Consider the following 14,017-nt stretch of genomic DNA (forward strand, 5'->3'; position numbering starts at 1 on the left):
CACGTAAGAGAACGTAGAACGGGGCTGAAGAACTCGTTAACCCATATGCAAAAGCAAGGAATTTTCGTGAAACTCAAGTTGCAAGCTTCGAAACTTTGGCGATAACATATATCAACGATTTTACGTCAAAGCTTCCGGCACATTAATACACAGTTTTGCACTCGATAAGCTTCCCTCCCGATCGATTATCACATTGATTAAATAAAGAACGAATTGATTCGTTACATTTGCTCGGCCTTTCGCTTTTTCTTCCTTTCTTCTTTTCTTTTTTTTTTTCTTTTCTTTTTTTTTTTTTTTTTTTTTTGCTCAACGCTCACGCGCCTTATTCCCGCGAGAAGAATCAAATAATTAGAAAGGAACGTCTTCGCCGGCCGATGAACGTGTCGCTCTAGTTACAAAATAGCTTTTACATCACGACTAAGCTGCATACATATGTATATGTACGTACGTAAGTAACTAACGTTCACTCGACAGAGATCGTTCGCAAGAAGATACACACGTTTCATAGTTTTCAGACGAAACAATCGAAATCGGCGTACACGGCTCGGTAAATCGAGGATGATTACTCAAGCGTCGCTTTCGGCTCGCTTTCACTTTTTCCTACGATTGTCGTAACGTTTTGCTCGAACTACCGAGTTTTAACGGGTAAATAGTTTCGTTTTCGCCAAACAATGACGAAAATTAAATGCCGTGCGTTCACGGCTCGTTGCCCGGGAAACGAGTAAGAGATATTATACAGGAAATTAAAACTTACCAGATCGGCATCGGATACGGTAAGCGTTATTGGCTTGCCATTTTTATCGATGACCTTTGTACCGACCGGCGCATTCTCGTCGACAAAACCCTCGTTGTTCGAAGCTGTGATCACCGGTGGATTGCTGTCGACCGGTTTCACCGTGATTATCAGCTTCGCCGTGGCAGATCGTTTTGCTTCCGACACCTCTACCGCCTGTCGAAGATGATAATCGATTATTAAGGACGACTCGCTACCATGCTCCTTTCTATCCCATTAACGTCGATTAAATTACATCGAATTAATAACAGAGGATCATCGTTCGCTCTCCCGTTACACCGAACGCATTATAATATTCAATTTCGTTATCTCTAACCTTTATTATTATGTCGAACTTTTTAGTGACCGACGTGTCGACAGCCTTGATCTGCTTGACCGCACCTGAATTCGGATTGATCTCGAAGAAATCTCTGTAGTTGGATGGATTTCCACTGAGAAATGAATAATGAATAGGTGCGTTTATGCTGTCCATATCAACTGCCTGTATTTTCTCCGGTGATATGTTCAATATTCCCGACAATACTCCACTCGATACCTGTTGAAAGGCCATTCCATAGAGAGGAGGAATTAGAAAGGACACTAGTGCGCGCTACGATGAATTAAATTTAAAACTTCGAGATAATGGCCAATGATGATCGCAAAGGAGTAAGACAAAAAAAAAAGAAAAAAAAAAAGAAAAACCAAAGAAAAAAAACAAATATATATCGCGTCGTTTTTAAACGCCAGTTTGCCTTTCTTCGCAAAATAAATCTCACCTGACAGGATTAAAGAAAATTTTTACACGAATAGATCGTTATCGTTATATACGTACGGATGCCGAGTATTCCGGATTAATGCAGGCGCCATCCAGCAGCATACAACCTTGGTAGATGAAGGATGGATCTTGATCATCGTCGTCTCTGATGTTCACAGTCAAGGTGGTCGTGGATGTGAATCTATCCGATACGTTCAACGCCCTATCCTATAAAAGCACGGTATAATTTATAATCTTAAAGAATATTATCCTGTATTATTACCTGTTTCCCTTTTGTAAGTTTGGCTGGAACGTATCCTACCGATTTACACCGATTTACATACTTAAAACAACGTAATAGAGTAAACTCGATAAGATAAGGGAGTTTACGGTTTAAACTTGCTCCTAAATCATTAACCTTTTTCTACAAAACCGTGCAAGGAGGGAGAAAAAAGAAAGGGTAAAGGAAAGCTCTATTTGGGAAAGGAAAGGAAGAAAATGAATACTAATGTACGAATTCGAGTAGGTATTAACATAACTTAACATACGATTTTCGATGGAAAATATACTCTCTTATGTCTCGTGTATCTACAGGAGGATGCTGTTCAGGCACTTTCTAAAATCTCGTTCGATGGAACAGAAGGCGATCGAAGCGTTGTATCATGTCGTTGGTGAATCGAGCCTCGAGACCGAGGATTAAGATTCTCGTGACCCAGAAAACGAGAGCACCGTTGCTCGCTGGAGTAAAATCTCTCTTCCTGGATCTCTCTCTCTCTCTCTCTCTCTCTCTCATACTCTTTCTCTCATTTTTTTCTCAGCCTGAACCGGGTGTGGCCCGTTTACCGGTAATCTCGATGCAATTTCCTTTTGCTTGCAAAGGAAGAATAAGAGTAAGAATGGGCCGTGTATCTTGGGATTTCAGTAGCTCTGATAAATCAATGAAAATCATACGTTGTAACGTAAAGTTGTTCGCATCTACGTCTATTAAAGGTATTCTCTCGATTTTAAAGATATCAATTTAAATCCCGACTTTAGCATTATTTTTAGCGAAAATAGAAAATTATGAATGATCCAGCTAATATTATGGATTGAACGTAATACATTTCTCTTGACAAAGAAAAACCAAGCGTACTCTAAGAGAGACTAGAGACTAAGAGAGAGAGAGAGAGAGAGAGAGAGAGAGAGAGAGAAAGACAAATGGGAACTGTTATCCATTCTATGTATGTTACCTAAGTACATTTAACCGAGCGAGTCGATCGCGAATAAATTTTCTTTGGGACGGTCGAATCGTTCGACCGAATCCTACGTCTTCCTTTCCACGCTTCCGCGAGCTACGATGCGTTCGTTCCTCGACCAGAAACGCGGAATAAGGAAGAAGAGAGCAGAGAGAAAAGCCCTTTCTCTCTTTCAATGTCTAAATGAATAATGTTCCTCGTATAATATTCAAAGGAGCAACACTTGTATCAACCACGAACAGCTTCTGCAGTTTCTACAACGTATATCGTTTTAATTCGATAAAACTCGGCTTCGATCGATCAATTCGATAGCGTATCCTAGAAAATACTCGACGTGCATTCGTACGAGTACGGTAATTTTTTTATGAGAAACGAACAAACAAACAGAACGATTAAGGGAGAAATAGATAAAGATGAGATATCCCATGGAAATAGAGGTTAAACATCGATCGTAGAGAGATGCAATGGCTCTAATATACGCAAAAGCCATTCCAATTGCCAATGGCTATCGGCCTCGATTGCGTTCAGGGAGCTCATTTACCTTCTTCCATTCTATTCCCTTCGCCCTCTCTCAACGTTCCTCTCCATATCTATCGGCTAGAGCTCCCTTAGGAATAGTTTAATGGCGTCGTTCGACTCGGTCGGCTTCGATTTTTTTCCTTCAGCTGGATATCGATCGCGTCTCCTGGAGCATTCGCAAAGCAGCAACGCCGACTATTGCCGGTATTGCTTTATGGGCGTAATCTCGAGCTTGCAACGCGAAATTGCTTGCAACGCGTCTCGCTACGATGCCGAGCTGTGATCTACCGCACGCCTCTTCGACGTGGTGCGTTCACCTGTGTAATTGTCTGCCGCTTTCGTCTCTCTCTCTCTCTCTCTCTCTCTCTCTGTAGGATCGTCGATAATAATCCTACGTGGTACGATTATCGATACGGTTAGATCCGTCTTCCCTCTTTTCTCGCTTTTTCATTGAATTCGTTTATTTGCTTTTTCGAGGCCATCGCAAGAATTCAAGCCTACTTAATCGTTCGTGGTCTTGGCGAAGGAGTAACAAAAAGAAGGAGGAAAAAGGAAAAAAGAAAACGCTCTGGAATCGTCGTGTTGGATCGTCGTGTCGAGAGAAGAACGACGTTGCGTGTTCGAGGGCGGTAACCACGATCTCGTTTTACCGTTAGAACTCTTAAAAGTCTAGGATGCACGGTGGCAATGAGAAAGAATCACGAGTTCCTTGTATAATTAATGGACGACAAGATCATTTCATGATTAATTAACAGATAACATCTATTTGATATCGTTGAATAATGAAAAAAAGAAAAGAAAAAGTATTCGAAGCTGTTATTGGAAAATGTGATTTCTAAAACTATTTCTTATCCATAAAATCATTGCGTTCGCGATAAGAAACAATTACCGCGCTACATTGCTACTTTCGAGCTATAGAGAAATACTTCATAAAGGTTAAATAAGAGAGAGAACTTCACAGATTCCGTCGATCGCGTGCCACGGCTACAAAGCCACATTCTCTCTATTCACTCACAGTCGAGAACTCGGTAGCGCCGTCGATAGTGCCACCAAAGGCTCCTATTAAAAGCACGAATGCCAGGAACACTTTCACCGGATTAAGGAGTTCCATTGTCGTGGCCGACCACTCGAGCCAACGATATTCCACCTTGGTCGAACTTTATTATCTTTCCCTCCTCTTTTTTGTTTTCCTTATTCTTCTTTTTTTCTTCTTCTTTCTTTCTTTCTTGCTTTTTTTCTTTTCTTCTTCCTTTTCTTTTAACAGATAGGAGACGAGGATTATTCTGCGCCGGACTACATATATTATTATCGATCGTGCGCGAAGCTACGCGGAATGTTTATGCATATGTATGCACCGTATGTTCTTTCTCCAACAAAGATAAAAGAAACACGCTTCGCGAGAAGGAATTCCTTAAAGCGAACTTACCGGAAACAACGCGTCTTCGTGCACACCTTGCACGCGCGTGTCTCCTTTTTCTACGACCAGCTGATAAGATCGTTGCATCGAATCGCGTTCCATCCGTGTAATTTTATACCTCCTTCTCCTTACTCCTCTCATTCTACCCACACGTCAAGTTACGTGAACGAAAAATTTCGCTAGACGTCGCGCTCGAGCCATTTCCATCTTTCATTGCTTTATTGCCGATCGGAGAGCGCAGAGAGAACTTGGCTTATCCGTTGATCGCCCATCTAATATCGAATCGAGTCGCTCGAACGAGGAAGAAAACGATCGGTAATCATCGTTTCGAGACGGCACGCAATTGAAACCGTGACGACGAAGAAAATCGCATGCTATCGAATAGATTTCACTCAATGATAGAACTTTCGAACTGTCCAACTACGCTGCAAGAAGAAATCATTTTAAATCACGATTCGTTAATTTACGGTGAATCGCTACCGTTGAAATATTTCTCGAAATTTTGCTTTTTCTTCTCCCGGACACAGAAATGTCCATAACCAGAGAGAAAGTACGAATCGATTCGTGAGATCGAATAAAGTTCTATCGAATTGATAAAACATTTAAACAGGCTCGTATAAGTGCGTATTTCTATGCGCTATCGCGATACCGATTACCGTTCTCTTTTTCCAAAGGAAGCGAAGCGCGTCGAACATCGAGATTCTCGCTAGATCGTAAGATCGTTCGGGAAACTTAAGCGCGAACACGCTTAACCGATCAACGCGTTAACGTTCACACGTTACGCTAGTTTGTTTCCTCCTGTGTTTAAAGATCTACGTACTTCTTGCGTAAGAACGTAGAACGATCGGGATAAAAATCTTGAGAGTTTGATCAGATTCGCGCTCATCGAATAACGACTTAACGACGTTACTTTGGTTGGGAAAATATTATCACACGAATTGTTATCGTTGTCGTTGTCGTGGAATTAGGTGGAATAGTTTTTACCACGGACAGGTTCGCGGGACGAGCCAAGAAACGAAATCATCAGGGGTTTAGTATGCTAAGGGGGAACTCGCATGAGGAAGGACATGTTAATGGCGAATATGGTGCGAAATCGGAGACTCGTCGAGGTGACTCATCGACTTTGTCCTGTCCCATGCACGGCCCACACGTTCGACCGACCAACGACCATTCATTCTTCTTTCCCTTTTCCTTTTCCATTCGCCACCTCCTCATCATTCTCTTTTTATCCTCCTCCTTCTCCGTCGTTCTTTCAGTTTGTCGGAGATACCTCTCTCGTAACAATCACCGTTTAACATAGAATTAAGGGAATACTCGGCTTCACGGACGACTGACTCGACCACCACGAGGGACATTGTCTCAGGTTGATTATGAAACGGTAGCCAGTAGTCGTTCCGATCGTTAATAAAACATACCGACGATCGCCTCGAGTCTCCACCTGCCGACACAAGACGATTTTGCGCTTTCCAATCGATTCTTTGTGCTCCTTGCGAATCGTTATAAAAGGAACAACGAGTGAAACGAGTCAGTCAAGTGACCACCGACTTTGTCGCTTTTACGACGACAATAGGAATCGTTATCGACATTGTTTTATAAATAATTCGCGCTGTCACGATACGCTTTTAAATGTTCCGATTGAATCACTTTCAAGTAGAAATACATTTTACGCGTTCCTGCATTTGACTCGATCGCATGACGTTTCAATTAAAATTTGTTGACCACATGAACGAGTCGAATCATTTTCAATGATATCACTTAGACGGCTATAAAGAAAAAAGACAAAGATAATAATAATTTTATCCAACGTATCAAAGAAAATGGATTATTATTACATAACGTGATTACTACTCGTGGTGAAAATCGAAAGAACGAGGAAACCTTCATCGTATCGGAAGCTATATTATTCTAGATAAAGGGCTACCGTTATACTCGCGCCATACGTATCTACCGTGTGTCTGTTTTTCAAGAGTTGAAAGCATACAACTCTGGTAACTACCGGTGGAAGACATTGCCGCTTAGTAAGCGTTATTCTCGATTATTGTCGTCGAATAGCCCTGTCACCGTTCTACACGTCGTATCTAACCTGTCCTCGTTCTCCTACGACGAGAGAGTCTCTTTCTCTTTCTCTCTCTCTCTCTTCCATACTAGATACTTACGTATAATAGTATATACGAATATATATTACGTATCATCCGTTGATACAGTACACGTATGTACACACACACACACACACACACACACACACACACATATATATATATATATATGTGTGTATATATATAGGTAATACTTACAGAAGCCAGAATAGTGACCAAGTAACGTTGCGTTCTCTCAAAGTCAAGAGTACGATTGACGGTAACCTGACCCTGATGAGGCAAATTGATGCTAAAGTATCCATAACCATCCGCGGTTGTGATCCTATTGCGACCGACCCCATCGTTGTTACCAATTCCTGTTCCGTCTCCTGGTGCAATCGAGTATTCAACTATACCGTTCACTCCTGCATCGGCATCGATCGCAACGACGTTCTTAAAGATCGTCGAACCGACTGGCGTCAGCTAAAAGGATAAAGAAGCAAAAAAAAGAATAATACAAAAAAAATGCAAAATTTACTTTTCACCGGTGCGCATCGTGGTATTTGATATCAAAGGGAGAGAGGGGAAAGGAAGAAGAAGAAGAAGAAGAAATATATCGAGTTTGATTTATAGGGAAAATAGAAAGAGATTATAATTTACGCGGTTTCGGCCGAATAACTCCCGTTATTCGAGCATCGAATTGCCTATGCTAACGGTCCTTAACTCGAAGCTTTACTATCGGTTCCGCGACGTTGCTTTCGAAGCAACGTATAGATTTTTACATCGAGGGATATCTTAAACGCATCTTGCGGACCACTCAGACCGGTACACTCGTTAAAAGATTATGCATCGTCCTTGTGCTCGTAACGAGATAACAGAAAATAAGAGGATCGAGTGGACCGTAGTGGACCGTATCATTGAGATTTAGAAAAAATAAAAGGGATAATAACGTTTGAATCCAATAATTGTTAAGATCGAATCTTTCTATTTCGTTATCGTATACTTGATCGGCAATATTCGGGATTTTTCAAGTCCTCGAGAAGATCGTTCTGTTTCACGATTCTGGTTTACCAATCCGGTCGATCAAAGTAATTTCTCGGTTAATCGTAGTAATCGTCGAAGCTGACACGCAGAGGTCTAACTGGTAACTCGCTCGCGTCGTTCATAGTTGACGCTTAACGTGAAATAATCGAGCCGTGACCCTCGATTAACAGACCATTATCATTTCCTACGATCTTGCTAATCGAGTCATGCAATTAACTCACACCAACGATTCCTCTTTCTGCTTTATCGCCGAGAAAACCTTTCACCTTGAACTTATATTTCTACGATAGAGAGCTACGCGTTATTACACCTTCCTTTCATCAAAACGTTCATTAAAATGTTCCTAATGTTCTACAGTCCGACTCGACGAATGTTTTTATTCTGTCTGTAACTTATAATTTACCGTCAAATTAGTAAACAAATTAGTAATTTAATATTTGTACGAAATAAAAGAGAGAGAGAGAGAGAAACTCACCTCAGGTACGGTAGTCTCATAAGGCGTATTGATGAATTTAGGTGCGTTATCGTTGATATCTGAAACCCTGACGATAACTGGTATCGTGCGCTTCTTGTTGGTCAGCTTGACGGTGCAGCTCAACTAAAAAAAAAAAAGAACAGAAAAAAGAAACCCTCACACTAAAGAATGATCGTTAAAATGTAAACGCTACAGGACGATCCTAGTAAATTTATTTTCGATATCCTTCGAAGATCAGCACTTCAAAGCCATTGGACGCTTCGTTTATGCGATCGTTCGATTTTAACAACGCGCGATGAAGCAAGCAAAAGCCATAAAGGCTTTCGATTTCCATCCTCGGATTACCTGGTCCAGTCTTAGTAACGAGGCAAACCTCGTCTATTGATTGATTACTAATTTAATTTATATTCGATTTTACCATGTATATGTTTAAAAGTTAGATATATATGTATATACATACGTATATACGTATATATTATACGTCAAAAACTCTTTCGAATTCGTTGTGGTTTTCAGTAATTTGTGTCAACGCGATCTGTCCGCTATCTTTATCGCAGTTTGAAAGCAGTTAAGTGATATTTCATGGTTCGTAGATATCACATTAGGAAAAGGTAGCTCGTAAACTTTCACCAGTCGATACGCCTTAATGCGTACGTCGATTGACAGTTCAGTTCGCCATTTAAATGTAATTTTCTAAATGTAAGAAGCACGCAGGTGTACCTACTCCAATTATTATTAACGAAACATCGGACCTATCTTTAACGTAATATTTAAAAAAACACTCATACCGTAATGTTCAAATAAATTTCATTAATTTTTAATGGATAATTATGAGACCGATAAAAGTCTGTGTCAGTTAATGAGAACCTATGAAATACTTTCAGTCGTTTTCTCTTTTCATATAAAAGAAATGGAAAGATCGCGTTCAATCTCGATTCGATCTTGCGGTAATATTTTATTTTTGCACCGAGGAGACACGCAACGAGTCGTAGTCGAATGCAGCTCGTAACTTTCTCGGGTTAAACGGCAAGACAAGTGACAAGCTGTTACGTAACGACAACGTGCAAGACCTTTCGGACCTTATAGGTTACTTTTGACGGGGATCTGGTTCTGCTATTAACGCTTTCCTGTCCTAATATCACCCGACGAGGAAGTTCTCTTTCTCACCTGAAAGACAACGTGCGATAGATTCTCGTCGTCTCTATCCAAAGGTTCTAAAAGCTGAAGTTTCTTCCCGATCAATTTAAAGAGCGGTTGTCTGCCAGGAAAAATCAACTCCAACGTTGTCTCGTTGTAAGGATCGCCAGACACTGGTAACTCTTCCGGCGTTGTCTTCTGATCGATAGCTAAACCGTGAGAAAAAATAAAATAAATATGAAAGTGCTTATCGAACGAGCTAAGAAACTTTTTCACGATCGCTTCTTTAAATACTTTTCGAAATAACGAAGCTACTCTTTCATCCCAGAGATCGAGAAGCTTCAGCAAAGGGTATTACGTGTTTAACGCGGCAACGGCCCAGGAAATAACTTCCTGATGAGTTACCCCTTCTCCAACTCTTTTTATGTCGGATAATTAATGTTATCCGTGCGAACTAGGTGCAATCTCGAGCAATAACTCATTAGTGACGCGTTTCCTAGTGGCACGCATACACGATAGAAAGGAGAAAAAGTGAAAAAGAAGACAACTTGATGATTCTTCATCGTTCCTTTTATTCCCTCCCCTCTTCTCCCCCTGTTCTAATAGAATAAAATAACACCGGGGAAATGTTTAAAAGTTACGAACGAATTAATCCTCAAATACTTTGAACGTCAAACATTGTAAATCTCTTTTTTTTTTTTCCTCCCTCCGAGTACGACATTAGACGAGAAATTGAAATACAAAGGGGGAGACCCACCGTTTCCTCTGCTCTCCTCGATGTCCAGAATAATGTTGGATTGACCGGACTCCACCTCGCACAAACCTGAAATAAATTAAACGACGTGTCAATACGATCTTGACGATAAATCGAACGTCAACGGGTCATTAATAAATTCACATTATATTTTACTCGATTATGCAAAAAGAAAAAAAAAAAAAAAAAAAGAAAATAATAAAATTCGTTTCTATTCAATTTGTATTACAAAAAAGAAATCTTATTTTATAGTTGACTTTACTGTATCCCCTATTTACGGTAGCCGATAATAAACCAGAGCAATGAAATAGATAATTACGATTAGATCGGAACTACGACTAGTTTTGCCTTGTGATTTAGAGTTCCGTTCTTTCGACAATTATCTCGAAAGAGAGAGAGAGAGAGAGAGAGAGAGAGAGAGAGAAATCATGCAACATTGTTTATTGCATTCGTGTTTAACGTTAATTCGTCGTTTAAAATCAAGTTTGGCCGGTGGTTTTCGATTTTTAAACTCTTACACGGTTGAGTAGGTAACAAAGTGGGCATTTTTAAGTGGACAAATCCGCTTAGAAGGTGCCGCAAACAAGATGGCTCGACAGATGGGAGAGAAGCCCTTAGCCGGAAAGGTGACTCGGCGGAAGAGCAGAACTTAACTCGCGTTAAGAGTAAAAGATTACGGAAAGCCGGCATTACGTGGTATAGACTTGAATGGTAGAACGTAAAGGCGCCACTTTCAAAGCGGCAGATGTTGCGAAACACTTGTAATGTCACTCGCGTGCACTTGTACGCTTCTTTTCTCTCTCTCTCTCTTTTTTCTTTGTTTTCTTTTATCCTTTTCTTCCACTCCCTTCTTTACTTTTCCACGTCACTATTTTCTCCTCCATTTCCTCTTCACGAGCTGAATTTAACGATATGGCAAATTAATCGATTTACGTGCTAACGAGACTTCCCCGAGCATCGATACACCTATTATCATTAACCACGTTTATCTTAAATCCGTGCCTACGTAAATACACGACGAAACGAATTACTCGATATCCGCATAAGCCTTTGGGATTTAACCGAATAGGAACATATCGTTTAGATGCCCGATAGGCTTTTCCAAGTTACAACTGTAGAAATAGCCGATAAGGGAGACTACTGTTTCGAATAAAACTTGTAATATTCGGAAGAAGAGGAGGAGGAGAAGGATAGATGTTAGAACGTTATTAATGTGACATGTGATAAATTATATTCTCTGACAATTAATTTCATTTGAGATCTCAAGTGAGAAAACAGAGGACGGAGATTGATAGGGAGAATAAGAGGAAATGGCCTCTTCGAGTTTTCTTCCTTTTAGCTTTCCTTTTTTTAGTTTCGGAACGGTGTACGAGAGGAATGTTGGCGTGGTATCGATCCGAAGAAAAGTGCGTGTCTTCTTCGGCACGGAAAAAACCGAGAAATCGGATAGCATCTCTCCTCCTCTCGATCGTCCACTACTTTCATAATAATTCACTGTCGAGCTTGCTCCAAAGCCATAAACGCCGCGAACTATAGTATTCTTTTCTTTCGCACTTAAACGGTCGAGAACGAGCGTGTTAAATGAAATAATTCGAGGAGTCTTAACGGTCGTCTTTCAACGAATTATCTCGACACTTTTTATAAGTACGTTTAAGCCAACCCTTCTACGCCGTGGTCCACCATTGAAAGAGCCATGAAAATTCATGAACGCGTACGTGCCTGCGACGCTTTTCAACGCGGCCGAGAATTTTCTTACTCGTCGTGCAATAAACATCGACGAAGGCGAGATCAAAGCGAGACGTCAACGGAGTGATCGATCCAAGAGCAACGACCTTCCATTCCGAGCACGAAGAAATAAAAAAAAAAAAAGAGAAAAAAGAAAAATTCCTTCCTGTCTAAAGAATCTTACCTCGAGTCTGACGGAATTCAACGAGCCATATACCCTTTGACGTCGGCTAAGCGCGAATTTTTCTTATCGCTTGCGGAAAAACTTGGAGCTTTATCGTTTCTAGCAAAGCCAAGAGGAAGATCGGTTTTCCTTCTCGTAAACGTAACCAAAGGAAACGCGATATGATCATGAACGAGGCGTGAATTTCCTTTTCCCTGAATAGCTTGCGACAGATTTTTCTTTTTTTTTTTTTTTTTCCCCTTCCCCCTTCCACCCCCCCCCCCCTCCCCCTTTAATGCACTCCAAGGTAAGTACATACTCTAAGAGAGAATGTAGGAAAGGAAACAAAAAAGAAGAGAACCCATTTCCAATAAATAATACCTAAAGAGATAAGATCTTCCTTAATAATAATTCAAAGATGTCGCGACGGTACGGAAGGTGTAGAATGCACCTTACTAAGCATGTTTGTGGCACGCTTGACGCTCACCTCGACAGGGTCATTTGAGGTCTCGCAGAGGGACCTCGACACAAAAGGTAGAATACGTACGTCGTAGCTTGTGTTAGTCGTAACGCAAAAGGATGAAGAAAACGAAGAAGATGCGCGTGCCTCCTGGCTGCGATATTTCTCTAAAAGGTTAACGTATAACTGGCTAATGGCCGACGAAGAAAACCTAAAGAAAAGAGAGAAGATGCAGCTCGATGACATTTGCCTTCACCGTATGTATGCATGGCTTACCTACTTACGTTTGCACGAAACCATCGTTCGTTTGCATCCAACGTTCGGCCTTTACTATCTCGCGACTTACTAGGTCGACTATAAACGTTCATACGTTTCGTCTAACTCAACGCTTTATTTTCTTCTTTCCCTTTTTCGTTTTTCCAAAGAGTTTCCTTAAGTAAACACGGTCGTCAACGGCATTTACTTTTTCTTATCTTTATTATCGTTTGAAATCCTAATGCGTAGGGTAAAAGCGTTACGGTTTCACGATACCAAAGAGTTAACGCGGAAAGAGAGATATTCCCACGGTACCGTGTTTGACCATTTACAGAGACGGAATTACTACCGGAGTTTTGCCGGTCGTGATAATCGCGTACACGCTCGGATTTCCGTCTTTTATTATAAAAATAGACAACGTATTAGAATTAACCACCGTTCTCTTTACCTATCACGTACCTCTCTTTCGCGTAAATCGCTAATAAATCACCGAGCCATCGGCTCCTTATATCGTAGCCACTTTCTATAATTTACACCGATCTTGTTCAACCCGACTAACGACCTATATTTTCTCTGGCCTACTATAAACCACGACATTTATATACTATTTGAAATCTTTCCAATGTTTTAAGCTTATATCCCGTATAAAAATGATTGTTTAAATGTATATACCGGCTTTCGATGCGACGTCATGGAAATGAAGGAACGCGCAGAACAAACACCAGAGCCAACCGGTTGATGCCTGAAAAAAAATAGAAAGATATCGATTATTAAACAAAGGATAGAAATAATCCTACGAGAATGATGTCTTTCATAATTCGTACATTATTGAAATAGATATAATCCCATTTCTTGATAAGGTTCGAAAATCCATGATCTCTAATGTTTGCAATATCACGAGGTAAGAGGATAGAGTGGGAGAAGAGAAAATCAACTCAAGATGCATACGAGGAGTAATCTTCGTAGAATGAATGGGGAACGTATTTACTACATGAATCCTTATGCATATGTGGTATGTACAATGTCTGTGTACCTGTATCTATCAAGCTGTGCAGCGCACGCATACACGTAATCCTAATATAAGCTCGTTGAATATGAGATTGGCTGCGGCAAAATTGATGTTACGAATCGCGTGAAAATTGGCACGCTACCTATACGGTTATAAGTTATACGTGTCGTGGCAAAGCATAAAAAATTATTAAGCTCGATATCGCTAGTAATAATGGCGAGAT

At 40.6% G+C, this 14,017-nt stretch overlaps 1 protein-coding gene across 10 annotated transcripts in view; it reads right to left on the reverse strand.

Annotated features, from left to right (window-relative positions):
* The window catches only part of LOC124953400 (cadherin-99C), a 58,947-nt gene that overhangs the window by 12,318 nt on the left and 32,612 nt on the right, over positions 1-14,017 (reverse strand). For all 10 annotated transcript variants that reach the window (XR_007102214.1, XR_007102216.1, XR_007102215.1 and 7 more), the window contains 8 exons: positions 13,458-13,527; positions 10,186-10,251; positions 9,459-9,637; positions 8,292-8,414; positions 6,992-7,255; positions 1,605-1,754; positions 1,110-1,328; positions 755-949 (listed from right to left, as the gene is read on the reverse strand). Coding sequence is in view for 6 of the 10 variants with exons in the window: in XM_047504713.1 (XP_047360669.1) it covers positions 755-949; positions 1,110-1,328; positions 1,605-1,754; positions 6,992-7,255; positions 8,292-8,414; positions 9,459-9,637; positions 10,186-10,251; positions 13,458-13,527 (1,266 nt within the window). In the remaining 4 variants the exon portion in view is untranslated. The remainder of the gene's footprint in view (positions 1-754; positions 950-1,109; positions 1,329-1,604; positions 1,755-6,991; positions 7,256-8,291; positions 8,415-9,458; positions 9,638-10,185; positions 10,252-13,457; positions 13,528-14,017) is intronic.

The sequence above is a fragment of the Vespa velutina genome, chromosome 12 (assembly GCF_912470025.1).
Source record: "Vespa velutina chromosome 12, iVesVel2.1, whole genome shotgun sequence".
Taxonomy (NCBI): Eukaryota; Metazoa; Arthropoda; class Insecta; order Hymenoptera; family Vespidae; genus Vespa; species Vespa velutina.